Here is a 20,327-nt window from a genome sequence, read left to right as displayed (position 1 = left end):
AATTACCAGGTACAGCCTCAGTGTAACTGGTATTTAATGACAATTACTTTTTGTTACCATAGAAATGAGTCCAAAGTAGTTACCCATAATTTCTCATTTCCCAAACCTCACACATGCTGGATTGCAATATTACCATAGTAATTGCCTATTAGTCATCATAAAATACATAGTTACCCAAAAGATAGCAAGATGCTGTGAAATTTCTCATCTTCAGAAAACCTCAGTGCTTCTTGGGAGTGTGGAGGTGGAGGTGGGGAGAGGAACAGCGCTCCATGGGTGGCACAGAGATGATTCAGTTTTACAGCCTGGCCCCGCGGAGGAGAGGGATGCGGCTGCAATCTGCAGACCCGCACCTCATTATGAGTCTTGGCCCTGGCCCTCCTCACGTCGCGAAGGATGCTCGAGTGCAGTAAATCCAATTTAACTCAGGTTTGCTGAGGGCCTGCTGAGAGTCAGGCCCTGGGTTGGGCCCTAGGGAGGCAGATGGAAATCAGAGGCAGCCGTCCATAAGAAGCCCTGTGTTTGTAGTAGAGGGGTGTGGGTGCGTGCGTGCGTGCGTGCGTGCGTGTGTGTGTGTGTGTGACACTATGAAGGCCTAGATAGAACACAAGCTAATGTCTGAGTGCCTATAAACTGTATGTTATATACATCATCACATGTAACCCTCATAGCAGCCCCATGATGGAGGTAGTATTATAGCCCCATTTTAAATAGAGAAGGACATTGAAGCACGGAGGTGCCAAGGAATTTGCCGCAGGTCCCTCAGCAAGAAGGGTCAGAGCAGGCTGAGGAACCCAGGCAGGCCTGCCACAGAGTTAACCCCCGCCACGCTACTCCCGCACACACTGAGTGCTTCCCTGTCACCAAGGGACGGCGGTGGGCTTTGAAAGGTGGGGGATATGTAGGAGTTCACCAGACATAAAAGGGAAATAGAGCTACACAGCGTCAGGGGTGGCAGAGGGTGAAACACCAGGGGCAGTGCTTCCAGCACACGCGCGTGCGCATGCAGACAGACATTGCAACTAGCTGACGCTGCCCACTTCAACATCTAAAAAAGGAAATGTTTTGAACTGTCCGAAATAGGAAAAAAACATAAAATTAGTCATGTGAAATACAGGTCAATATCCTATTTGTTCTCTGACAGCATAAAAACTGCATTTTGCTTTTCATTAAGCTAGAAATGGAAAACAAAGCTCCACTGCAAGTATTGCCTCCCAGAAAGATCTGCTAGCCCCTCCTCACTGCACCTCGTTTCCCCCGCTTGGTGACTCTGTCGGAGGATCGTCAGCCTCAGAGTGGAGGGGGAGGTCAGACACCTCTGGTCCAGTGCCCTGCCCAGGACAGGGGGCCCCTCCAAAGTACTCCTGGGTGACAGCCGTGCCCCTCTCCTTGTCCACCTCCAGCCATGTCTGGGTGGTTGTCTCCCTCCCAAAGCATCAGGTCGCACTGATGCTAGCATTTTAGAGAGTGTTTATATTCAGGCTAAACCTGTCAGCCCATCACTTCTGTGTCTTCCCCCTGAAAAGTTGTTCAGGTTTAGTCCATCATTTACACGGTAGCTCTTTAGCTGTGAAGACTATGTACCCCGCTCCTCCCTACTCCCTGTTGACACTGCCCACTCCTGTTCTGCAGGATGACGATCCCTAAAGCCTTCAGACTTTCCATATGGAATCTGAAATCCATGCCTCTCCTTGTCCTTCCCCCTCTCCTCTGAACGTGCTCCAGATGTTGGTCATTGTCTGTCTTTGAGGCATGGTGTCCAGGACTGAACAGTGATGATGATGACGGCAGTGTTGATGGTAATGATGAGTAGCAGCTCAGATCTAAGGAGCTTTCTGGGCCTGGCACTATTGTAGGTATTTTGCATGTATTCCCTTAATTCTTAGAACAACTCCATTATTATTCACATGTTGCAGATGAGAAAATGGAGGCATAGGTAAGTAAGGTAACACCCTCAAATTGTAGAACTAGCCAGTGGAATAGAAGTAGGGAGAGACCATCACAAGCCTAATTCTGAGGACCACGTACACACTGCTCTCTGACCCTGAGTGCTTTTCAACCTAAATCTTTCCACTTGCATTTCTGCTACATCACACGTCCCCCATTTCCTCTGAGAGCCTTACAAGAAGCCTGCAGCATATCAGGGCAGGAATCACTCCCCCTCTCTGAGGAAAGAAGAAACCAAGTCCCAGAGAGGCTAAGTAGCTTGCTCAAGGTCACACAGTGAGTGAGCCCCATATCCAGATGCAGCGTGAGTGACAGCAGGGGCCAGAAAGAGCCTTACCTCCTAGAGACTCTCTCTTGCTTTATGTAACCTGAGTGATATTTCTATGGAGGCTGAAAGGACATTGGGGCTGGCAGTGTAATCAGGTGTCTAACCCACAAGTGCACACCGCCAAAACCAATTATTCAAATGAGCTTCCCAGCCAGGTTCCACAGAAGTGGCCAGATGGCTAGATGTCTGTGATGGCAGCTCCCCATCTCTGTCCCTGCAAGCAGCTGAATAGCATTTCAAAGTTAGAGTTGATAGCAAGTTGATTTTAATAATTGACTCTAAGGTGAAGTCAAGCCTCTGAGGAGACAGTAACCTGGAATTAGTGGCCGGGGAGTCTGGAGGGGCAGAACATAGTGATAGAATCAAGAACTTCATCATTTCTGGTCTTAGTGCCTAAACCACTGCTTGAATAGAGTCAGCTCTCTATGTAAGTCTTCCCGTGGCTCCTATCGACCATCAGAAGAATCCTAAACTTGGTAGCTTGGTGTGAAGGCGTGTGCTGTGACCTGGAAGTTCCCTTCAGGTCCATCCCCCACTGTCCACCAGGCCCCGTCCAGCGCCACCACCCTCCCTCGATCCCCTTGCCTTCCTGGGCCCTTTTGAGGGCCCTGAAGTGGCTGCTCCAGCTCACACCTGGGCTTTGGCTGACACTCTGCCCCTGCCTATGAAGACTTTTAGCCAAGCCATTTCTTCCCTTCTTCTTCTATTCTCTCCCTCCATTCTTTCCTTCCCTCAAACATTCACCCGGCACATACTTTGTGCCATGCCCTGGGGACCTGAGGGGGGCTTTGCCCCCATGGAGGAGGTGCTGTGTGGTAGGAGTCTTGAGGGATGAGTGGGAGTTAGCAGGGGGAAAAGAATGGCAAAATGTTCTAAACCCAAGGAATCATAATGTTAAATAACAATGGGATGCTAGTAACACAAACATTCATTGAACTCATACCAGCTCCCAGACCCTGCTCTAAGTGTTATATGTATGATTTCCACTGGAAATGTAGGGGCCATAACTCATCATGCTCCTCCTCCTACCCTACTTCTGCTAATTTCAGATGAGATTGGGCGTTCTTAGGGTGGTATGGCCATAGACTACTTCTGCCAATTTCAAAGGAGATACAGGAATCAGAAAGATAGAGGCCAAAGTATTAGCTTAACTATTTGTAAAAAGTGGGATTTGGAAGGCATGGCTTGTATCTGTGGCTATAATTCGCCTCTTTTCACCTCACCCCAAAATTTGACTCCCCCGCCAGCCACAAGCAGAGCAGGAAGTGGGCTGCCTCCCAGGGGCCCACCACGTGGCAGAAAGGAGGCCAGGATGCACCCTCCCTACTGATCTAAACAATCCTGCCAGGAGGGGCTAGGCCTTCAGGCTCTGCCTCTCGTCTCCTGCTGACTAATCAGAGCAGTTCCATCCCCTTCCTTGGGAAGAGTAACCAAGCAGAAGGAGGCAAAGAGCCATTCTCTCTGCATATTACAGACAAGGAAATTGAAGCACAAAGAGAGATTAAATCAATTGGCTGAGGTCTCATGATCAGCAGGAGATCCAAGCATCAAAACCAGAGAGCTAACTCAGAGCCCAATGTTCAGCCTCTGAGCCTTTCTGCCTGCGCCCCGAGTGAGCAGGGAGCCTTGGGGAGTGTCAAGTGGTCTGGACGTGGCTGGTGCATGTGGTCAGGGCTGCAGTCCACACTGTAGGATCATGCACGGCACAGAGCACCAGCTACAATAGGACAGGTAGAGGCCGCCTTGCAGCCCAGGCCTGACAAGCCTTGAGACTGGGAGGAACTGTATCAGCCTGCAGAAAGGGAAGCCTTTTTCCACTTAGCTCATAGGACTTAATATGAGACTTGCATGGTGTACAGACTGGAAGCATGGTGCAAGAAGCTAGAGGAATAAATGGGGACCAGATTGCGGAGGACCTCGAGGCTCATACCAAGATCAAACCATAAGGCCAGCTAACATATGTGCAGCACTTACCTCAAACTCAGCAGTGTTCACAGCATTTTACAAGGCTGATCTCATTTAATCCTCAAATCAACCATCGGAGGTAGGCAAAATCTGCATTTTGCAGATCAGTGGAGAGGCACAGAGAGGTTAAGCCGCACAGCTAACATGTGGCCATGCCAGAGTCTTGTCCAGGCAGAGCGGCTCCTGAGTTCCCAAGTGCAATCTCAGCCACTTCTCAGCCTCAGACCAGGTGAGCAGTGGTCTTGCCAGCTCCCAGTTCCTGGGAAGACCCTGTTTTCTTCCTTATTCGTGTTTCCTCTGCCCTTCTCCACTTAAGAGACTGAAATAGCCAATTCCTAGTCCCAAGGGCCAGTGCACTCCTTTAGAAAATGTGTCCCCTCAGGCTTGTCAAAGTGGTTCTTTTTATTCTTTGTCAGTGTTCTTACAGAGAGAAAAATAAGCCATTGGTTCTGGAATGGACTTCCAACTCTACTCTTACATGGCAGCGTGTCCTTGGCCTCAGTTTCCCCATCTATGAAATATGGGAATGGGGTTTTATGAAATCTTGGCTGCCTTCCAGTCGGTGTCTGGCCATCACAATTATACAGCAGTGATCATGGTGGAAATCCCCCAAGCCTGGAGTGTGCTGCCATCAAGCTGGAGACGGGACGGAGGTGGGATGACTCCCCAGAGCCCACGCTTCCCACAAGAAGGGAGAAGGTACCCCAACAGAACTGCTCCTTTTCCCCTAGGAATAAGTTCAGGGAGAAAGGGCCCTAGGTAGTTCAGGTTTGAAGGTGACCCCTGTTCCAGGTGTGGTACGAGCAGCCCTTCCCCCATGACAGGGGAAAGAACTGGCTGGCCCTTGGAGGTAGGAAGCCTGAGCCCTGAGCCTAGCGCCACTATGAACCTAGGGCACGTCCAAGGCCACTCACAAGGACATGCAGTTTGTACACTGCATGAAGGCTCCCAGCCAAGGGGGGCAAAGGGGCCTGCAACTCTGCTCCCGCCCCCAAGTCTGGCCAGAGCACGTGGCATTCTTTCGTAGTTCACCTCCCCAGAAGGAGCCACCTGTTTAAAAGTTGCCAGTCTGGAGGGGGGCCCTTTTTGTTAATGCGCATAAAAGTTTCCTTCATGCTAGTCCCCCGTTTGAGACGTAGTTTCCTCATTTAAAAAATAAGGCTGTTGCATTCACCCCTCACCTCCCATGAACCCCTCTATCAGGCACTGGCCTGACTCCCTGGCTGCTGAGCAAGAATAGAGCGATGGCTAAGAACACTGGCTTTAGAGCCCAGCAAACAGAGTTCAAGTCCTGCCTCTGCCACTTGTCCTTGCTGGCTGCGGACAAACTGCTTAACCTTTCTGAGCCTTTATTTATCTCCTTGTTCTGATAATCTAAGAAGGGACGTGAGGGAAATGCTTTAAATATCCTGGTGATGGTGATGAGGAGTGGATGTGTTATAATTATCCCTTGTGTTTGGGACAAAGGACACTGCTTGTTGTCCTCCATCTCCACCACAGCAGAGCCACCACCCTTCCCCCAACTGCTAGGCATTTTGCAGGAGCTGCTGATGACAGATTGTCTGGCGTTCTGACACTGGCCAATCAATACAGCTGGAAGGTGCCTCGGGCCAAGGGCAATTGAATCCCAACCTTTTAGTGGTATTAAATAAAGCAATATTTATTTTGCTTTTGGTGCAAATATACTTAATCCAATCCAGCTCATTGGTAATGCTGAAAAACGGCTGCGTTTGAGGGACCGCTGCACGCGAGCCCATACATCTCCGCTTGTCGATGCCGTCCTCCCAGGCGCAGGCAGCCCCCCGGTGCTCAGAACAAGATTGATCCGGAGCCACCAAGCTGCCTTTTCCTCCATCCGTTACAGGAGATGAAAAGGAAATCATAAAGAGGGGAATTAAAATCATTGCTCTCATTCTAGCTGCCATTATATTGCAACAGGGATGAGGCACGATGCCCTTCACTGGATGGGGCTATTTATTTGCCATTTGAATAATGTTCTCTGGACCCATTGTATCTCTGCCCCTGGGCAGAGAAGAGGCCAGTAGAGTACAGAAGAGCAATAGAGTAGCATAGCATCTCTTTCATAGATGACACAGCCTCTCCGTTAGGTGGGGGCAGTTGGGGGGCAGAGGGGGGTACTTCAAAAGGTCACTGTAGACCATGCTGGCATCAACATGACCTGGATTCAAATCTCAGCTCTATATCCTAGAAGTTATCAAGTGACCTTGTCAAGGTCAAATCTCCCCTGCATTTTATTCGCTCTTTTAGAAAATGGGATAAATAATACCTACCTCACCTGGTTATAGCAAAAGTGTCTAGCATGTAACAGGTACTTAAATATTTTTCAAACTATGTCTTCAAGCGATTAGCTAAACCTTGTTTGCAGACCTTCAGGACATTTATTTATGTATTTGTGCATCTATTCATTCACTCATTCATTCAATAGATGTGCTTAACGTCCTCTGCGCCTGGGTGTATGGCAGATAAGTCGGAGCGGAGGAGGGCAAGATGGCAGATGACTCAGACGCAGTGCTTGCCCTCACTGGGCCCACGGGGTGGGAGGAGAAAGAAAAGATGCTCAAGAGTGTCTCTGACTCAAGAGAAAGAAATCATATTATTCAGTCATATATAAATTTGACTTTCATAAATTTGGATTTTCTAAAGTGGTCCTAATGTCAAATACTCTGACTCATTGATGCCATAAATAGCTCCACTTAAGTCAGAACATGGGTCCTGATTTTGAGCTCATGCAGATATTTAATCTTTAAAAATAAATAACAGACAGGAAGAGCAGTAAGGAGACAGAGACCCTGAGCAGAGACCCGGGATTTCACACTCATGAGAAACTGGCATCTGGAGGTCACCTTGTCCATTCCCACCATGGCCACTGTCATCCCTGGCTACCATTTATTCAATGTTCACTCTTCTGAGGATTCTTCCAGGCCATTTACAGACATTAGCTCATGTACGCAACCCAGAAGGTCAAGGTTGTTATCCTCATTACACATACGATAAAGCAGAGGCCCAGAGAAGTTTTTTAAAAAGAAACTTTCAAAAGGTCACACAGCTGGTAAAGAGTGCGGCCCAAATTTAAACCTAACTGTGACCCCCGAGCCCCTGGTCTTCACATCATAGCCTCGTTGTTCTGTGTGACTCCACTGACCCAAGGCTGAGACCGATGAAGTAACTGCAAGAAAAATGTCAGCCAACGAGAAGGAAGACTTTCCTAGTAGAGCTGTCCAGGAATGAGATTAGCTTATTCCTGTAGGGAGGTGGTCACAGAAGTGTCATGGAACAGGCTGGTGACTTTGCCAAGACATTGCTGAGGGCATTCCTACTGGGAGGCCAAAGAGAGGTAGGTAAGCTGACCATCTTTAAGGGTACAGTTGCTAAGGATCAAGTCCTGTTATCAATGACGACGTTCCTTTCCAAATTTTTAGATGCTCTGTAGGGGCTGGAAAAGCTCCGCGGACCCAGCACCCAGACCAAAGGTTCCATCTGCTTGGTGACAAGCCAGCGGGAAGAGGATGATATAGGGGCCTGATGGAGTTGTTGATAAATTGGCCTGCAGAGCCATACAGTCAGGGATGCTTTCAGTTAAAAAAGCGAGAACTGACCCCAGCCACTGAAGCAAAAAGGGAATTAATAGAAAGGGGCTTACAGAACAAAGCCGAAGCTGGAGAGCCAGGCTTAGAAAACAAACAATTAACAGGGTAGCCCTGGAGGGCAGAAAAGCAGCTGCTGGCGGGCATAATCCCCCTCTGCTCCACAGTAGCTCTGCTGCACGGCCCAGCTCCCAGCCTCGCAGCACCTAGTCCACGTTGAAGTCCTGAGCGGTTGCCTGAGGCTTGGTTCCCGGCTGCTGCCCTGGCTCCCGGGCCCCAGAGAGGGAGCACCTGACCCCCGTGTCTTCCGTGGTGGGAGAAGACTTATCATCTTGGAACGATGGAGGGACAAACTGTCCCTCCCCATGCCCCCTACTCCATCTAATCACAGGGTTAGATGCTGGGCATTCCCCAAAGAAAATGGACAAATGCCTGCTGCATTGGGGGAACAGAGCATGGATACAAACTCAGCTCCCAGACTGGAGGAAAAGACAGGGTGTCCTCCCTGACCATGGCTGTGTGCTGTTCACTCCGGCCTCCTGTGAACTGCCAGCTGATTAGTCCAAGTCCCTCCCATAGGGCGTAGCATAAAACAATAATAGGGAGCAACAAAACAGCAGTGTAACATCGCTGCTATTATGTGCCAGAACCTGTGCTAAATTTAGTTGGTTACGTGTTGTCATTTAATCCTCACAGCATTGTCCTGAATTACAAATGGACATAAAAGCCTGTGAGCACATCTTCTGTCTCCTGTGGGACTGTGTGTTCTGCGGGGAGGGGGGGCGGGACGGGACGAGGGTGGGGGGGAGGGGGCGTCCTTCGGCGTCAATCCCAATGGCACCTCTTTTCTCAGGCAAGTTGTTCAAACCTTTCTGTGCTTCAGTTTCCACATCTGCAAAATGGAATGATAACAGAGCCTGCCTCATAAGGTCAACTGAGATGAAGTATTTTGCACTTAGTAAAGTACTTAACTCCTGGGGCAAAGTCATGTCAGTAAATGCCTGATCGAGTTCCCTCGACAGTGATGGTGACATTGTTGTAACCTGCGTGCGGAGCTGCCCCTGTTCTCACCGCAGTCCATGAGAAGCCAACACCAACACTGGGTTGATCTAAGTACAGCACTGCGAAGACAAAATAATAGGACTCCTTGCCAGGCATTCCAGGCCCGCACCGCGCCCCCCCCCCCGCCCCCCGCCCTTCACCGTCACCGCCCACCCACTACATGCTCCCTGATTCAGTCACAACAAATTGCCCACATTTCTCCCAACATCCTAGGTAGTTTCCCAGTTCCTTTCTTTGCTTACACTGTTTCTTCTGCCCCCAATACCTGGAAAAATTCTGTGCATTCAGCAAGGCCCAACTCAGATGGCTTCTCCTCAATGCAGCCTTTCCCCAAGCCTTCCCCCAAAACACTAGTTATTCTCCACAAGATCCCCACCGTGCTTATTTTAAATAATAGGAGGAAATTATTATTATTTACCCACCATACCCCCACCATCCCCACCCCAGCCGTCTCAAAGGAGAGGTGGGTCCCCAGTAGAGTCCTTTATTTTTCTGAGTAGGGTGATAGGTGAGGATGCACATTTAATAAGCTGAAAAGGGATACAATTATATTGCTTAGGGAACTAGAGGAGCTTGGAAGATAAGATGGGAGGGGGATAAAATAGTAGAACAGAGGGATAGAGAAGACAAAGGAGGACAGTTTAGACAGAGAAAGAGATAATGGCCATTATCTGTTTTGAATGTGGTTAAAAATCTGCAAAGAGCAGAATTTTATCCCATAGGTGATGAAGAACCATAGATGGGTCTTGATCCGGAAAGCAAGATGGATCAGCGTGGGAGACATTCTGGGGATAGGAGAGGGTGGGTTGGAGAGAAGGAGGCTGGTACTTGGAATGGGGAGCAAGCACAGGGTTTCTGGAGGTTGTACCTCAGCCTGTGCTGGCCCAGAGAGTGTCAATGATACGTACAGGCCCAGCAGATGGGAGGCACTGGGACAGAGGCCTTGAGAAGGTACCTCTCCCAAGTACCAGCAGGGCTCTGAGCAGATCTGGAAAAAAGGAGGAAAAGGGAGAGAAGGAGAACCAGAAGTCACAATTGCTCTTGCCCTAGTGAAGGTCTTTCATGTGCCCAAGGGAGGGTATGGAGAAGGTGGGCAGGGGAGCCTTCGCTGAGCAGGTGACATTCAGAGATTTGAAATAAGCGAGGATGAGTCACTCAGCTATCTGGAGGAAGAGAATCGCAGGCAGAAGGACAGCCTGTACAAAAGCCCTGAGCAGAATGAGCCTGGCGTGTTGGAGGAACAGGGAGGAGGCAGTATCTGGCACAGGGGCAGCAAGTGGGGCTGTGGTAGGAGCTGAGGTCAGAGAGGTTAGCAGCGATGGACCATTTGGGGTTTGTAGTCTGTTGTAAGGACTTTGACTTTTGTTCTGCATGTAACAGGGAACCATTTGAGCAGAGGAGAGATATAATGTAATTTATGTTTTAAGAGGATCACGTTGGGCATTGTGTGGAAAATGGGTGGGTGGGTGGGTGATAGGGTTAAAGGTGAAGTGGGAGGATGCAGGTGTGGAAACAAGGAGACCAACTAAGAGATTATATTACAATAGTCGGGACCTTGCTCCAAACTCAAAGTGTTATCAATGGAGGTGGGGGGAAAAAAGGTTCTGAATATACAGAGTCCAGCGGAAGTAATACCTGCTTGAGTGTGGTTGGTAGGGTAATAACAAGGGTGCAATAACTTAGAGTTTTAATTTGAACACTTCACCTAATATGACATATGGTGTGCTTGAGAGTGATATTGTTATGTTACAGAATTGCATGCTTATGATTTTGTAATAAAAAAGGGGCATTATTTGTGCCAGGCCCTGTATTTTGAAAGTAGTCAGTAGGCTAGCTGGATACGAGAGAGGAATAAGGGGCACCACTGGCTTTGGCCTGAGCATTTCTTTCTACTGTCCTGTCTAGATGTGCATGTATCTGTGGCCATAGAGTGTGGACACTGAAAGTAAGACCACCACAGAAGTATTGGTGAACCTCTCTGTGACAGTTTCTTCTTATGTAAAGTGGTAAATTGTCATTGTAATGACTCCATAGGGTCATAGAAAGCACTGGATGAAATAATACATGTGAAATGCTTAAAAATGTCTCCAGCAAAAAACATATGCTCCGTGAGTGACATAATGACTATTCCTATACCTAACTGTATTTTGATGAGAAGCTTGACCTGTTCTGTTTATACTGACTCTGGCATTGGGTGCTGCCTAGGTGCTCTCTGATGGGGTTCGACCTGAACCGTCACTGGCTGGATCCCTCTCCATGGGCCCACCCTACCCTGCATGGGATAAAACAGCTCATCATCCAGATGTACAACGACCCCGTGAGTAACCGAACCCCTCAGCAGCTGCTGGTCTTATGGCTTGATCTGGGAAAGAGCAGTGTTATCCTGGGGAAGTTCACTAGGAGCTGTAATTTAAGAACACAAGGTCAAAACCAGGGAGGGGCTAGGTCTGCTCATCTCTTCTCTGAATTGGACAGACCCAAGTGTCTTCCCCACTGCTTACAAACACTGAGCTCAGTTGTGGAGGTCTCACTGGATGAAAGAACTATCCTGGAGCAGATCCACATTTGCCAGGGCCCTTTGGTTACAAGCAAAAGAAATAGAATTTAAACTCGTTATTAGAAGAGTTCCAGTGTATCTCATATAATTGAAGACTGTAGACTGGCTTCCTTCACCTGTGAGGACCGTGTGCCAAAGGTCACCTCCAGTGGCTCCTACCACTAGAGACTGAGTCACTCTCATTTTTTAGCTCCAGCTCCAAAAAGAATATGATTGGCCTGGCTTGGTGGACATGTCCACCTCTGGGCAAGTCAACCCTGGCCCAAGAGGCAAGGGTATGGAAGAACAAGACAGCCTCACCAGAAGCATGTGGTTGGACGTAGGGACATGGTGGCAGTGGCGAAACCATTCTCAGGGAAGTGGGCCTGCTATCCCAGAGGGAAGGGGGACACTTGGTGTCCATGCTGAGTTTGCTCAGAGGGGCAAGATTTTGTAAGAAATAAAAGACTTGGGGTTTCATAACTTAGAGAAAGGAGACAGACCATGATCATTCTCTCTCTGAAGGGCTACTGGAGAGGACAGGACAGACTCCTTTCAGATAGAGGCCAAAGGCAGAAGTAAGACTTGTAGGACAATAGAACTTTTTAACAGTAAGAGCTCCCTGGGGATCAAGTGGGTGTGTGAGCTGCGAACTCCAGCTGACAGCGAGTGTTCACCTGGAAGCTCAACGACACTGGTACATAGAGGAGTCTCAATTGTTTGCAAGACATTGTAATGAGATTACGTCTGAGTCTCTCCCAAATTTGATGACTGTGATTTTAGGACCCCCTGACTGCCACCAGGGGACGGGTAGTGAAGCCTAAGACAGCAAAGGTACAAGAGCTGAGAGATTTCAGAGGTGCATCAGTACAACTTGTTGAAGGTGCAAATGAACAATTTCCTAAATTAAAGAGCAACATTACATTGGCCACCCCTCAGAAATACTGGGCTCAGCTGTGGAGGTCTCAGGGGATGAAGGAGACAAAAATGTGTACTTAAAAACAAATGCACATGTTAGAGCAAGGGTTAACGAAAAAGTGAATCTTTAGGAACAATATAGGTAACTGTTTTCTTGATCCTCCTGTGAACTTGGCTTTCCTGAGTCTTTTTCAGCCCACCTGCTGTGTCAGAGCTTGTATAGCTAGCTTTAGGATATGTGCTTCCTTCGCCAGCTCATCCCTCCTTGTCTACAAAAGAAGGTGTTAACTGTGCTCACCAAGCCCTTTTATTACCCTGAACCCTTGATGCCATCCTGATTCAGCCTTCCTGGCAAAGGCAAGCTGCTTCTGAATTTCTCAGAAGTGTCTATTGTCCACTGGGTTCTGCCTGGCCTCCCTCTGCCCTCACCCCCCAACACAGCCTGACCTCTGTGTTAACTGCAGTTTCCCTGAGAGAATCACAATATTTCTTTGTCTTCCACCTCTTCTGAAAGAAAACAGCTCCTACACTTTTTCTGTGTGTGTGATCTGGCTGATAATAGATATTCAATAACTATCTGTTGAGTTAAATTGGATTGAACATGGCAAATCCTGTTATGCCAAATGCATTATGGTTTATAGATACGTAACAGCTACAGGAAGGACAAAGAGGCATGATGAAAGAAAAGACGTGGGCAGAAGTGACAAGAGTGGGAGCCACTGAACCAAATGGTGTGTTAGGACAATCGCTGAGGAGAGAACCAGAGAGTGAGGGGTTGGGGGAAGAACTAAAGGAAGGGGGTTAGGTTTGCTTAAGAGAAGAGGCTGCAGCCTGTCATCGCCATCATGAATCAGCACTTACTGATCTTTTCACAAAAGCCAGGCACGCGCCCATGTTACAGAACACGGATGAGACGAGATTGAGTTATGGAGATGGTAAGACACTCTTTGTGCCATGAACAGGTTGGTTGTCAGCTGGTTGGTCTTTGTAAGCACACTTGGGTGCTGAGCCAGTCGTGTAAGCTGTACTCTTCCTGAAAGTCCCCTCCTTTGCGACCCCAGCAAGGGCATGGAACACTAACACAGGAGTCAAGCTGACCTGCAACAGCACCCCACCTCCCTCGGTCTCTTCCTCTCTCCCCTGCCCCTTGTCCAGTCGTTTACCCCATTCTTCCTTCCTTCTTCCCACAAATATTTATCAAGTAGTTTCTATATACCAACCATTGTGGTTCTAATAGTGAACAAAGCCCTAACCCTTGCAACCTACTGGGGGAATAGATATTAAACAAGTAAATAATGACAAGTATAGATTTACAAATTGTGTCTGAAATTACAAAAAAAAAAAAACAAACCAAACAAACCACCAAATATGACCTTTAAGTAGGATGGTCGTACTCTTCAGCCTGCCTGGGGGCAGTCCGGGCTTATGCCTGTTGTCCCAGAGTACTTGTTAATACTACCCCCTTTCCTCTTAAAAGTGTCCCAATTTGGGTGACACATTATGGTCTCTCTACTTGAAAGCTATGTGAAAACGCCTAGTACAGTGCCTCAACAAACTGTTGCGTAGCAGGATGCATAGCAGATCCTCAACAAACATTATTTAGATCCAATTCAAATTCACATTTGACTTAAGAGTCATTGTGTCCAGTGGCAAACACTTCAGAGCCCTGAGGTGTCTGCTCTAATAGCTTTAAGTGCATTTCTCTTCCCGACCTTGACTGTCACATGGTCATCATCATCGCTGTAGCTGCGGTTAGCTGAACTGCCAGGACAGCTTCTGGCCTTGTTTCTAAATGCTCACAGCCTCCCTTCTTCCATCCTGGTGGCCCTCCGCGCACAGAATCAACACGCAGAGAATCAGCAAGACTTTCACTGACAGGCTGGGGCTATGTTGTCCTCTTCACTATCCTCCTTCAGTCTTTGTGCTAGATGCTGGGAATAATCAGTCTGTCCCTAAGGAGCTCCAGCCTGATGGAGAAAGGAATTTACAGTTACTCGGGGTGCATTTGTGGAGGGAGGCACAGGGGTTATGGGAACCCATAGAAAGAGCCCCATCCAGGAGGCCACCCCTGAGCAGACACGTGAAGGATGCCCCAGTGGGGAAGGGCTTTCTGGGCAGCAGAGACACCTGTGTGTCTACCTCATGAGGGAGACACCGCACAAGATTGCAATCTGTTCAAAGGTGCTGATACTGGGGCAGATGGAACAGCAGAGGGAGGTTATGATATAGGGAGCAATTTGGACTTTACTTTCATGGGAATGGGGGGCCACTGGAGGATTTAAGCAGGGAAGTTGTAAGAAGATGGATTTGGAGGGTGCTGGTAGAGGCTGGAGACCACTAGATCCTGGTGTTGTAGGGAGGAGTCTGGAGCTATCACGGAGGGAGAGATGAGCAACTTAGTGATGCCTGATGGGAGAGCAAGGGGTCTTGCATGATGCCCATGGTTTGGCTCAGACAGTAGGGTGGACCTGGTGCCCTTCCTGAGACAGGAACCTGGGAGGACCAGTAAACGTGGAGACAAGCTTTCGACACAGGGAGTCTAGAGCTGAGCAGCTGTGACTGGTGTGGCCTGCACTGTGAGTCTCCTAGAATGAGCCCTCTGTGTCTGCAAGTAAAGACTTGATGGCCAGTGTTAGTGAAGGCCCTGCTTCAAAGGCTGCTTTCCTAGCCCTGTGCTCACTGTACCCGCCATGCCCCTCAGGGGCTTGGATGTTAAACGATGGTCTTGATAAATGACCATCTTGTTTATCCCCAGGGACTGCACTGGATCTCAGGAAGTGCTTTATGTCCCAAACCAGGACAGTTCCCTATGGACTGTATGGCCCTTGCTTATCAGCTGTGATCTATGGTCCCTCAGGGCAGGGTCTGGCTGATTTATCTTGGAGTCCCAGTGCCCAGCAGGGACCTGGCTCTGAGCAGGTACTCAGCTGAGCAAATGGTGAAACCAACCAAAACCTCTAGATGTGGTTTTTATGATTCTCCTGACAAAAAGGAGCAACTGAACTACAGGCCCCTCCCCCACCTCCCCTCTCCGCAGAGTGTCCTGAATTCTGCGGCCACTATCACTGTGCCCTTTTTAACTGAAGGCTCTGGTCTGTCTGTGCACACAGACCCTCTCCCGGGGTTCCTCTGCACCCTGCTGAGATTGTCCCAAACCCCCAGGACAGAAGCTGAGATGGCATCACCCACTCTCGTTCTCAAGACACAGGTTTCTGATCACCCTCACTAACACGTGCGCCACCGCCGGCCTCAGGCCCCCCGCCCTCAGTTCCACCCACCATGGGCATTAGCTCTCTGTGGCTGCCAAGGGCTCCCCAGGTCCCTGTTGTTCCACCATCCTCCCAATTCTTGGTTGGGAGCTGCTTCTAGACATTTCAGTGCCTTCAGTAGCAAAGGGGGCCAGGAGAGAAGTCACAACTCTGTTCAACACCCAGGTCCCATTCTGAGGTTAGGTCTGAGCTCTACCTCTTCCCCAGGTAATTAGCACCAGCAATGACATCACTTTTCCGGTGAGAGCTCACTCCCTACCTATGGAGGTTTGGCTTTATCCTGGCACATACACCATAGAGTAGGAAAGTGATCTCGCATCACACCATCAGCCACACAACAAGAGTCACTCACTGAAGAGCACACACAGGGCCCTCCTCGCATACCCATGTCCAGTTATGATCTTAAAGAGCTAAGCCCCTTTATGGGTGGGCTTCCTAGGACCGTTACTCTGCCAAACTACTAGCATCTGACTAGTTACCTGGGAGGCACACTCACTGAAGTGTTTGGTGGAGATAAATAAAAAAGCAGGTACTGCTTTAAAAGGCTCTGTTAATGGAATGAAACACACATTTCTCAATGTTACCGTGTGCAAGACTCTTGGGTAACCTCTGTGGTTAGAGAGAGTAATGGGGCAAGGTCCCACCCCAGGGAGAGCTCACAATCTGATGGAAAGGCCAGACCCTTATAAACAATTTTAATCCAAGGTAGTTGGAGGCAGTGCTTTGGAAACATAGAGCAAGGGGTGGGTGAGGAGATTAACTCAGAGAGAGAGAGAGAGAGAGAGAGAGAGAGAGAGTGTGTGTGTGTGTTTGTCTGGGGGCATTGAAGGAAGTTTTTGCAAGGAATTCACACAGGGCCTTTACAAATGGGTAATACTCCATCAGATAGCCATGGTTTGGGGATGAGGGCGGTTGCAGGGGAAGGGGAGAGGGTACTCCAGGGAAAGCTGAACAGTGGAGTGGAGGTGGGAGACCACAGCTGCTGAGGCTGGTGTGCAGGCTCTAAGACAGGGAGCCTCAAGAGGGCAGGATGAGGGGCCAATGTGAAGAAGCTCATGGACAACTTTGAACACTAGCCAAGGAATTCGGCCTCTATGGCCCGGTGCTCCCTTCTTGTTAAAATCAAAGTGCTAGGCCTTCTTTTATGTTGAGTTTGAATTGAATTAAATATCATGACTATAAAAATAAATCAAGGCAATGGAACAAAATGCTGCTTGTCAGGAATATTTTGGCACACAACCTCTGTCAATCTTGGAATGAGTACAGTCAGTGGAGAACCATCAAAAACATTGAGGAAGGAAGAGATCAATGAATAGTATTTCCATTCATTCCCCCCAAACGAGACACTTTAGTGTCATTCTAAAATTTAAATCCAACTGAGCCTGTCTCCCACGCTTAAAACCTTTCAATGTCTCCCCATTTCTTGTGGGATAAAGGCCAATGTTCCTGACACGCCATTCAAGGACATGCCCTATTCACATCCAGAACCTAGCACGGGATGTGGTACCACAGAGAATGTTAGGCTGAATGATGAATGAAGAGATGAATAAAGAATATGTGCTTTAGAAAATCACTAAGGCTGCCGTGTGGACAGTGATCAAAGAGGCTGAGATGAGTAGGAGAAGAGAGACTCTTTAGGTGCTTATTGCATAGTCCAGGTGAAGGATGAGATCTGAATTGAAGAGTAGCCAGGGCTGTTGCTATGAAGGGCTGTTGCTAAGAAGAACCCCACGAACTAACTGTGGGAGGTGAATGGTCCCCTCTGGCCCTGCCTCTGCTCTCTGAGACCCTCAGAGCTCAAGGGTTGCTTTTTTGAGAGGTTTCCATGCTCCGGAGTGGTGTCCCCCCTTTTTCTAGAGGAGAAAGGCCTGTGTTGCTATAACAACTTGGCTACACTTCTTTTAGACAGATCCGTTTTCTTAAATCATTTAAGGAAAATTAGCTGCCATAACAACATGGAACAGTTTTTAAAATAGAGCGACACAGGACTGGGTCTTTTTTCCTTGCTTGTCTCCTGTGGTCCTCAAGGTAAGCTGCTCTCTTTCTGTCCAGTAAATAAGTAAACTACAACCCACTGACATGGCAGAGCAGGCGGTGGCGTGGGCACATACACACACAGAACCAGCACTCATTCACACTACACGTGAAACACACACACACACTCAACATAGAAATTTGCAGAAAATGCACACATCTACATACATAAAACAGAAAATGTATCTACATAAAAACATAAACACAGTAAATTAGGGACAGACACACAGACAAGTATATAGTTATGCACAATCACACAAAGGATACAAACACCCAGCCAGGCTCAATTCCATCCTCTGGTTTAAAACAGAAAGGAAGCAGCCCCTGAGCTCTGTTCTTAGCGTGAGCAGAGGTCTCCCTGGGTTGCCAGACGGGAAGGCCCTGAGATGACAGCTCCTCACTAGAGACCAAGGGGCACCTGCGTGTTCATACCCAACGACCTGAGCCAGGGCAGGGAGGGGATCACGGCTGCTGGAAAGGTAAACCGACCTTGGGAAGGATGAGGATAGAGGGTGAAGGGCAGGGCCACCCACATCCTCACCCTACATATGCACTGAGAGGTAACCAGGGAGAGCAGGTGGCTGCAGCCATGGCATTTCGGCGAGGATGTTCTTTGCCCAGCATGGCAGGGTGTTGATCACCTCTAGAGGATGCAGTGCCCCCTGGTGGAAACCGTGCCCGTGGGCCATGTGCAGGCTGTCTCACTGAGGCCTCAGGAACTCTGGAACTAGGACTGTGGGTTCCCAAATATTTGTTCCACCCCCCTCATCTTTGACTTTATTATCATAAGGGTCCCCTGCAGGGAGCAGCTCAAACTGCGTGGGCTTGTCTTTGTGACACCCAGAGGTGCTGATAACACTAACTCCCCCGCCCAAAGTGGCTGAACCACCCATTTGCTTGGTGCTCTTAGGCAAGTCTTTTCCCCTCCCTGGACCTTTCATTTCTCCCAGTTTATACATTGTAGGGTTTGAAGGGTGATCTCTACAGGGCCTTTCTGGCTCCAAGAATCTATGTCATCTTCTAGTTATCTGTTGGTTTTAGCGCATGGACCACAGAAAGGTAGGATTTCCATGATAAGGCACAGAAGTCCCGGCAGCAGCCGGGGAAGGACAGCCTGCAGTGAATGCCTGTGAAGGGGCTCAGCCGAGGCAGAGGTTCCATCACGGTTAGTTTCCTGAGCCTCAGTGTGCGCATCAACTAGAAGGGAAGAACAGTCCCCAACCTGTCTCCCTTGTAAGTCGGAGAGAGAAACCCAAGGTATGTGAATGTAAAGCATTTAGAAAGGCGAGGAAGGTTATGGCCCTGGCGTGGGGTGCATAGGAATGTCCTGCTGAAATGGTCAGCCTGCAGGCATCTGCTGGAGGTCTCATGTGGGATGGAATGAATGTCCTCACACCACCAGCACAGGGCCCACGCTCAGCTCCAGTACTAGCAGCCTGAACCAGGAAACCTGTAAATAGCCACCAGGGGAAAGGTTCAATACGGGAATAAAGACTCGAAGTAAATGCAATCGTATGGGGAGCTCTGAAAACAGAGGGTGCTTCGGGTTCATGAAATTTTTACAGTTTTTCCTACAATGGTCTGAGATGGTTTATGAAACTTTAAGGAATTTTAAGAGAAATCATTATTTTTCTAAAGGGCAACTTCTCCCACCTGCGATAAAAGACATGGATTTTCTAACTCTCTCGTTTATAACTTTGACTCTGGCAGCAAGCAAGGTGGAGAGAATGGATCTCCTGGTTAAGAGTAATATTCCTGTCAGGTTGGTTGTTGGGTTCAATTTCTCTAACATCTTTTCATCCTGAAAGGCCCTGGATACCTCTCGCCAGCTGACTAGATGGATGTTGTTTCAATTGCACAGGGATCAGCAAAGCTTCTCGAAGGTTCCCTTTGAGTCAGTTCAGCTAAACTTTCTGTGACTTATTTTCCCATCTGGAAATTGGGATTAAGAATCCCTATTGCATGGGATTTCTCTCAGGATATGATAATATGTGTATAAATAACCTTCAACTGTAGGTGTAACAGGGCACAGCCAGGACCCCCCAAAGGGTATTTGTAACAGGGTCCAGAAATTGGGGTGTCCAAGAAAAATATATTCTCCCCACCCCAAAACAGGCCACCGGGGGGATGGGAGACATGGAGCAGGGCCATTGAGAGTTATTTTGCATATCAATAACAGGATAGCTTCATTCCTCATATGTAAACGAGGTTATTTTGCATCTCAACAAGGCTAACCACGAAGGTCTGAAAGACTTAATACAGAATGTACCTGAGGGGGAGAAATGGGGCCTGTGCAGAGACTAAGGGACACGGACTCTGGGGAACAATCGGAAGGCCACATGGGAAGAAAAGGGGAGAAAGGACTCTTGGTAGTGAGCCACGAGAAGGTGTCACATGGTTTTGGATTAAGAACTGGAGATCGTGGCAACCCAGCGGATAGTGCGGAGAACTGTGAGAGGCCTGCCTAGCCGAGCCCCGGACTTCTGTTCTTTTTCTTCTGAAGGATGGTACCCGTGACTGGCTTGACTGGGTAAAGCGGGGAAGGCAGGGCTGTGTGTGCTGGTGGGTGTTTTAAAGGGATTTTGAGATTTAAGAGCAACATTTAGCCATTAATCAAACCTGTATAACTTTTGAATAAATAGTTCCTTTCCTTTTCACTAAAC

At 48.5% G+C, this 20,327-nt stretch overlaps 1 protein-coding gene across 1 annotated transcript in view; it reads left to right on the top strand.

Moving 5' to 3' along the window:
- The window catches only part of AGBL4 (AGBL carboxypeptidase 4), a 1,003,652-nt gene that overhangs the window by 901,279 nt on the left and 82,046 nt on the right, over nt 1–20,327 (top strand). Inside the window, exon 9 of the mRNA XM_054571930.1 lies at nt 11,113–11,224. Coding sequence (XP_054427905.1) covers nt 11,113–11,224 — 112 coding nt within the window. The remainder of the gene's footprint in view (nt 1–11,112; nt 11,225–20,327) is intronic.

The sequence above is a fragment of the Pteronotus mesoamericanus genome, unplaced genomic scaffold (assembly GCF_021234165.1).
Source record: "Pteronotus mesoamericanus isolate MK-2021 breed Mesoamerican mustached bat unplaced genomic scaffold, CSHL_Meso_final contig_105, whole genome shotgun sequence".
NCBI lineage: Eukaryota > Metazoa > Chordata > Mammalia > Chiroptera > Mormoopidae > Pteronotus > Pteronotus mesoamericanus.
Note: the sequence above shows the minus strand (reverse complement) of the source record. Positions and strands in the feature narration are given on the sequence as shown.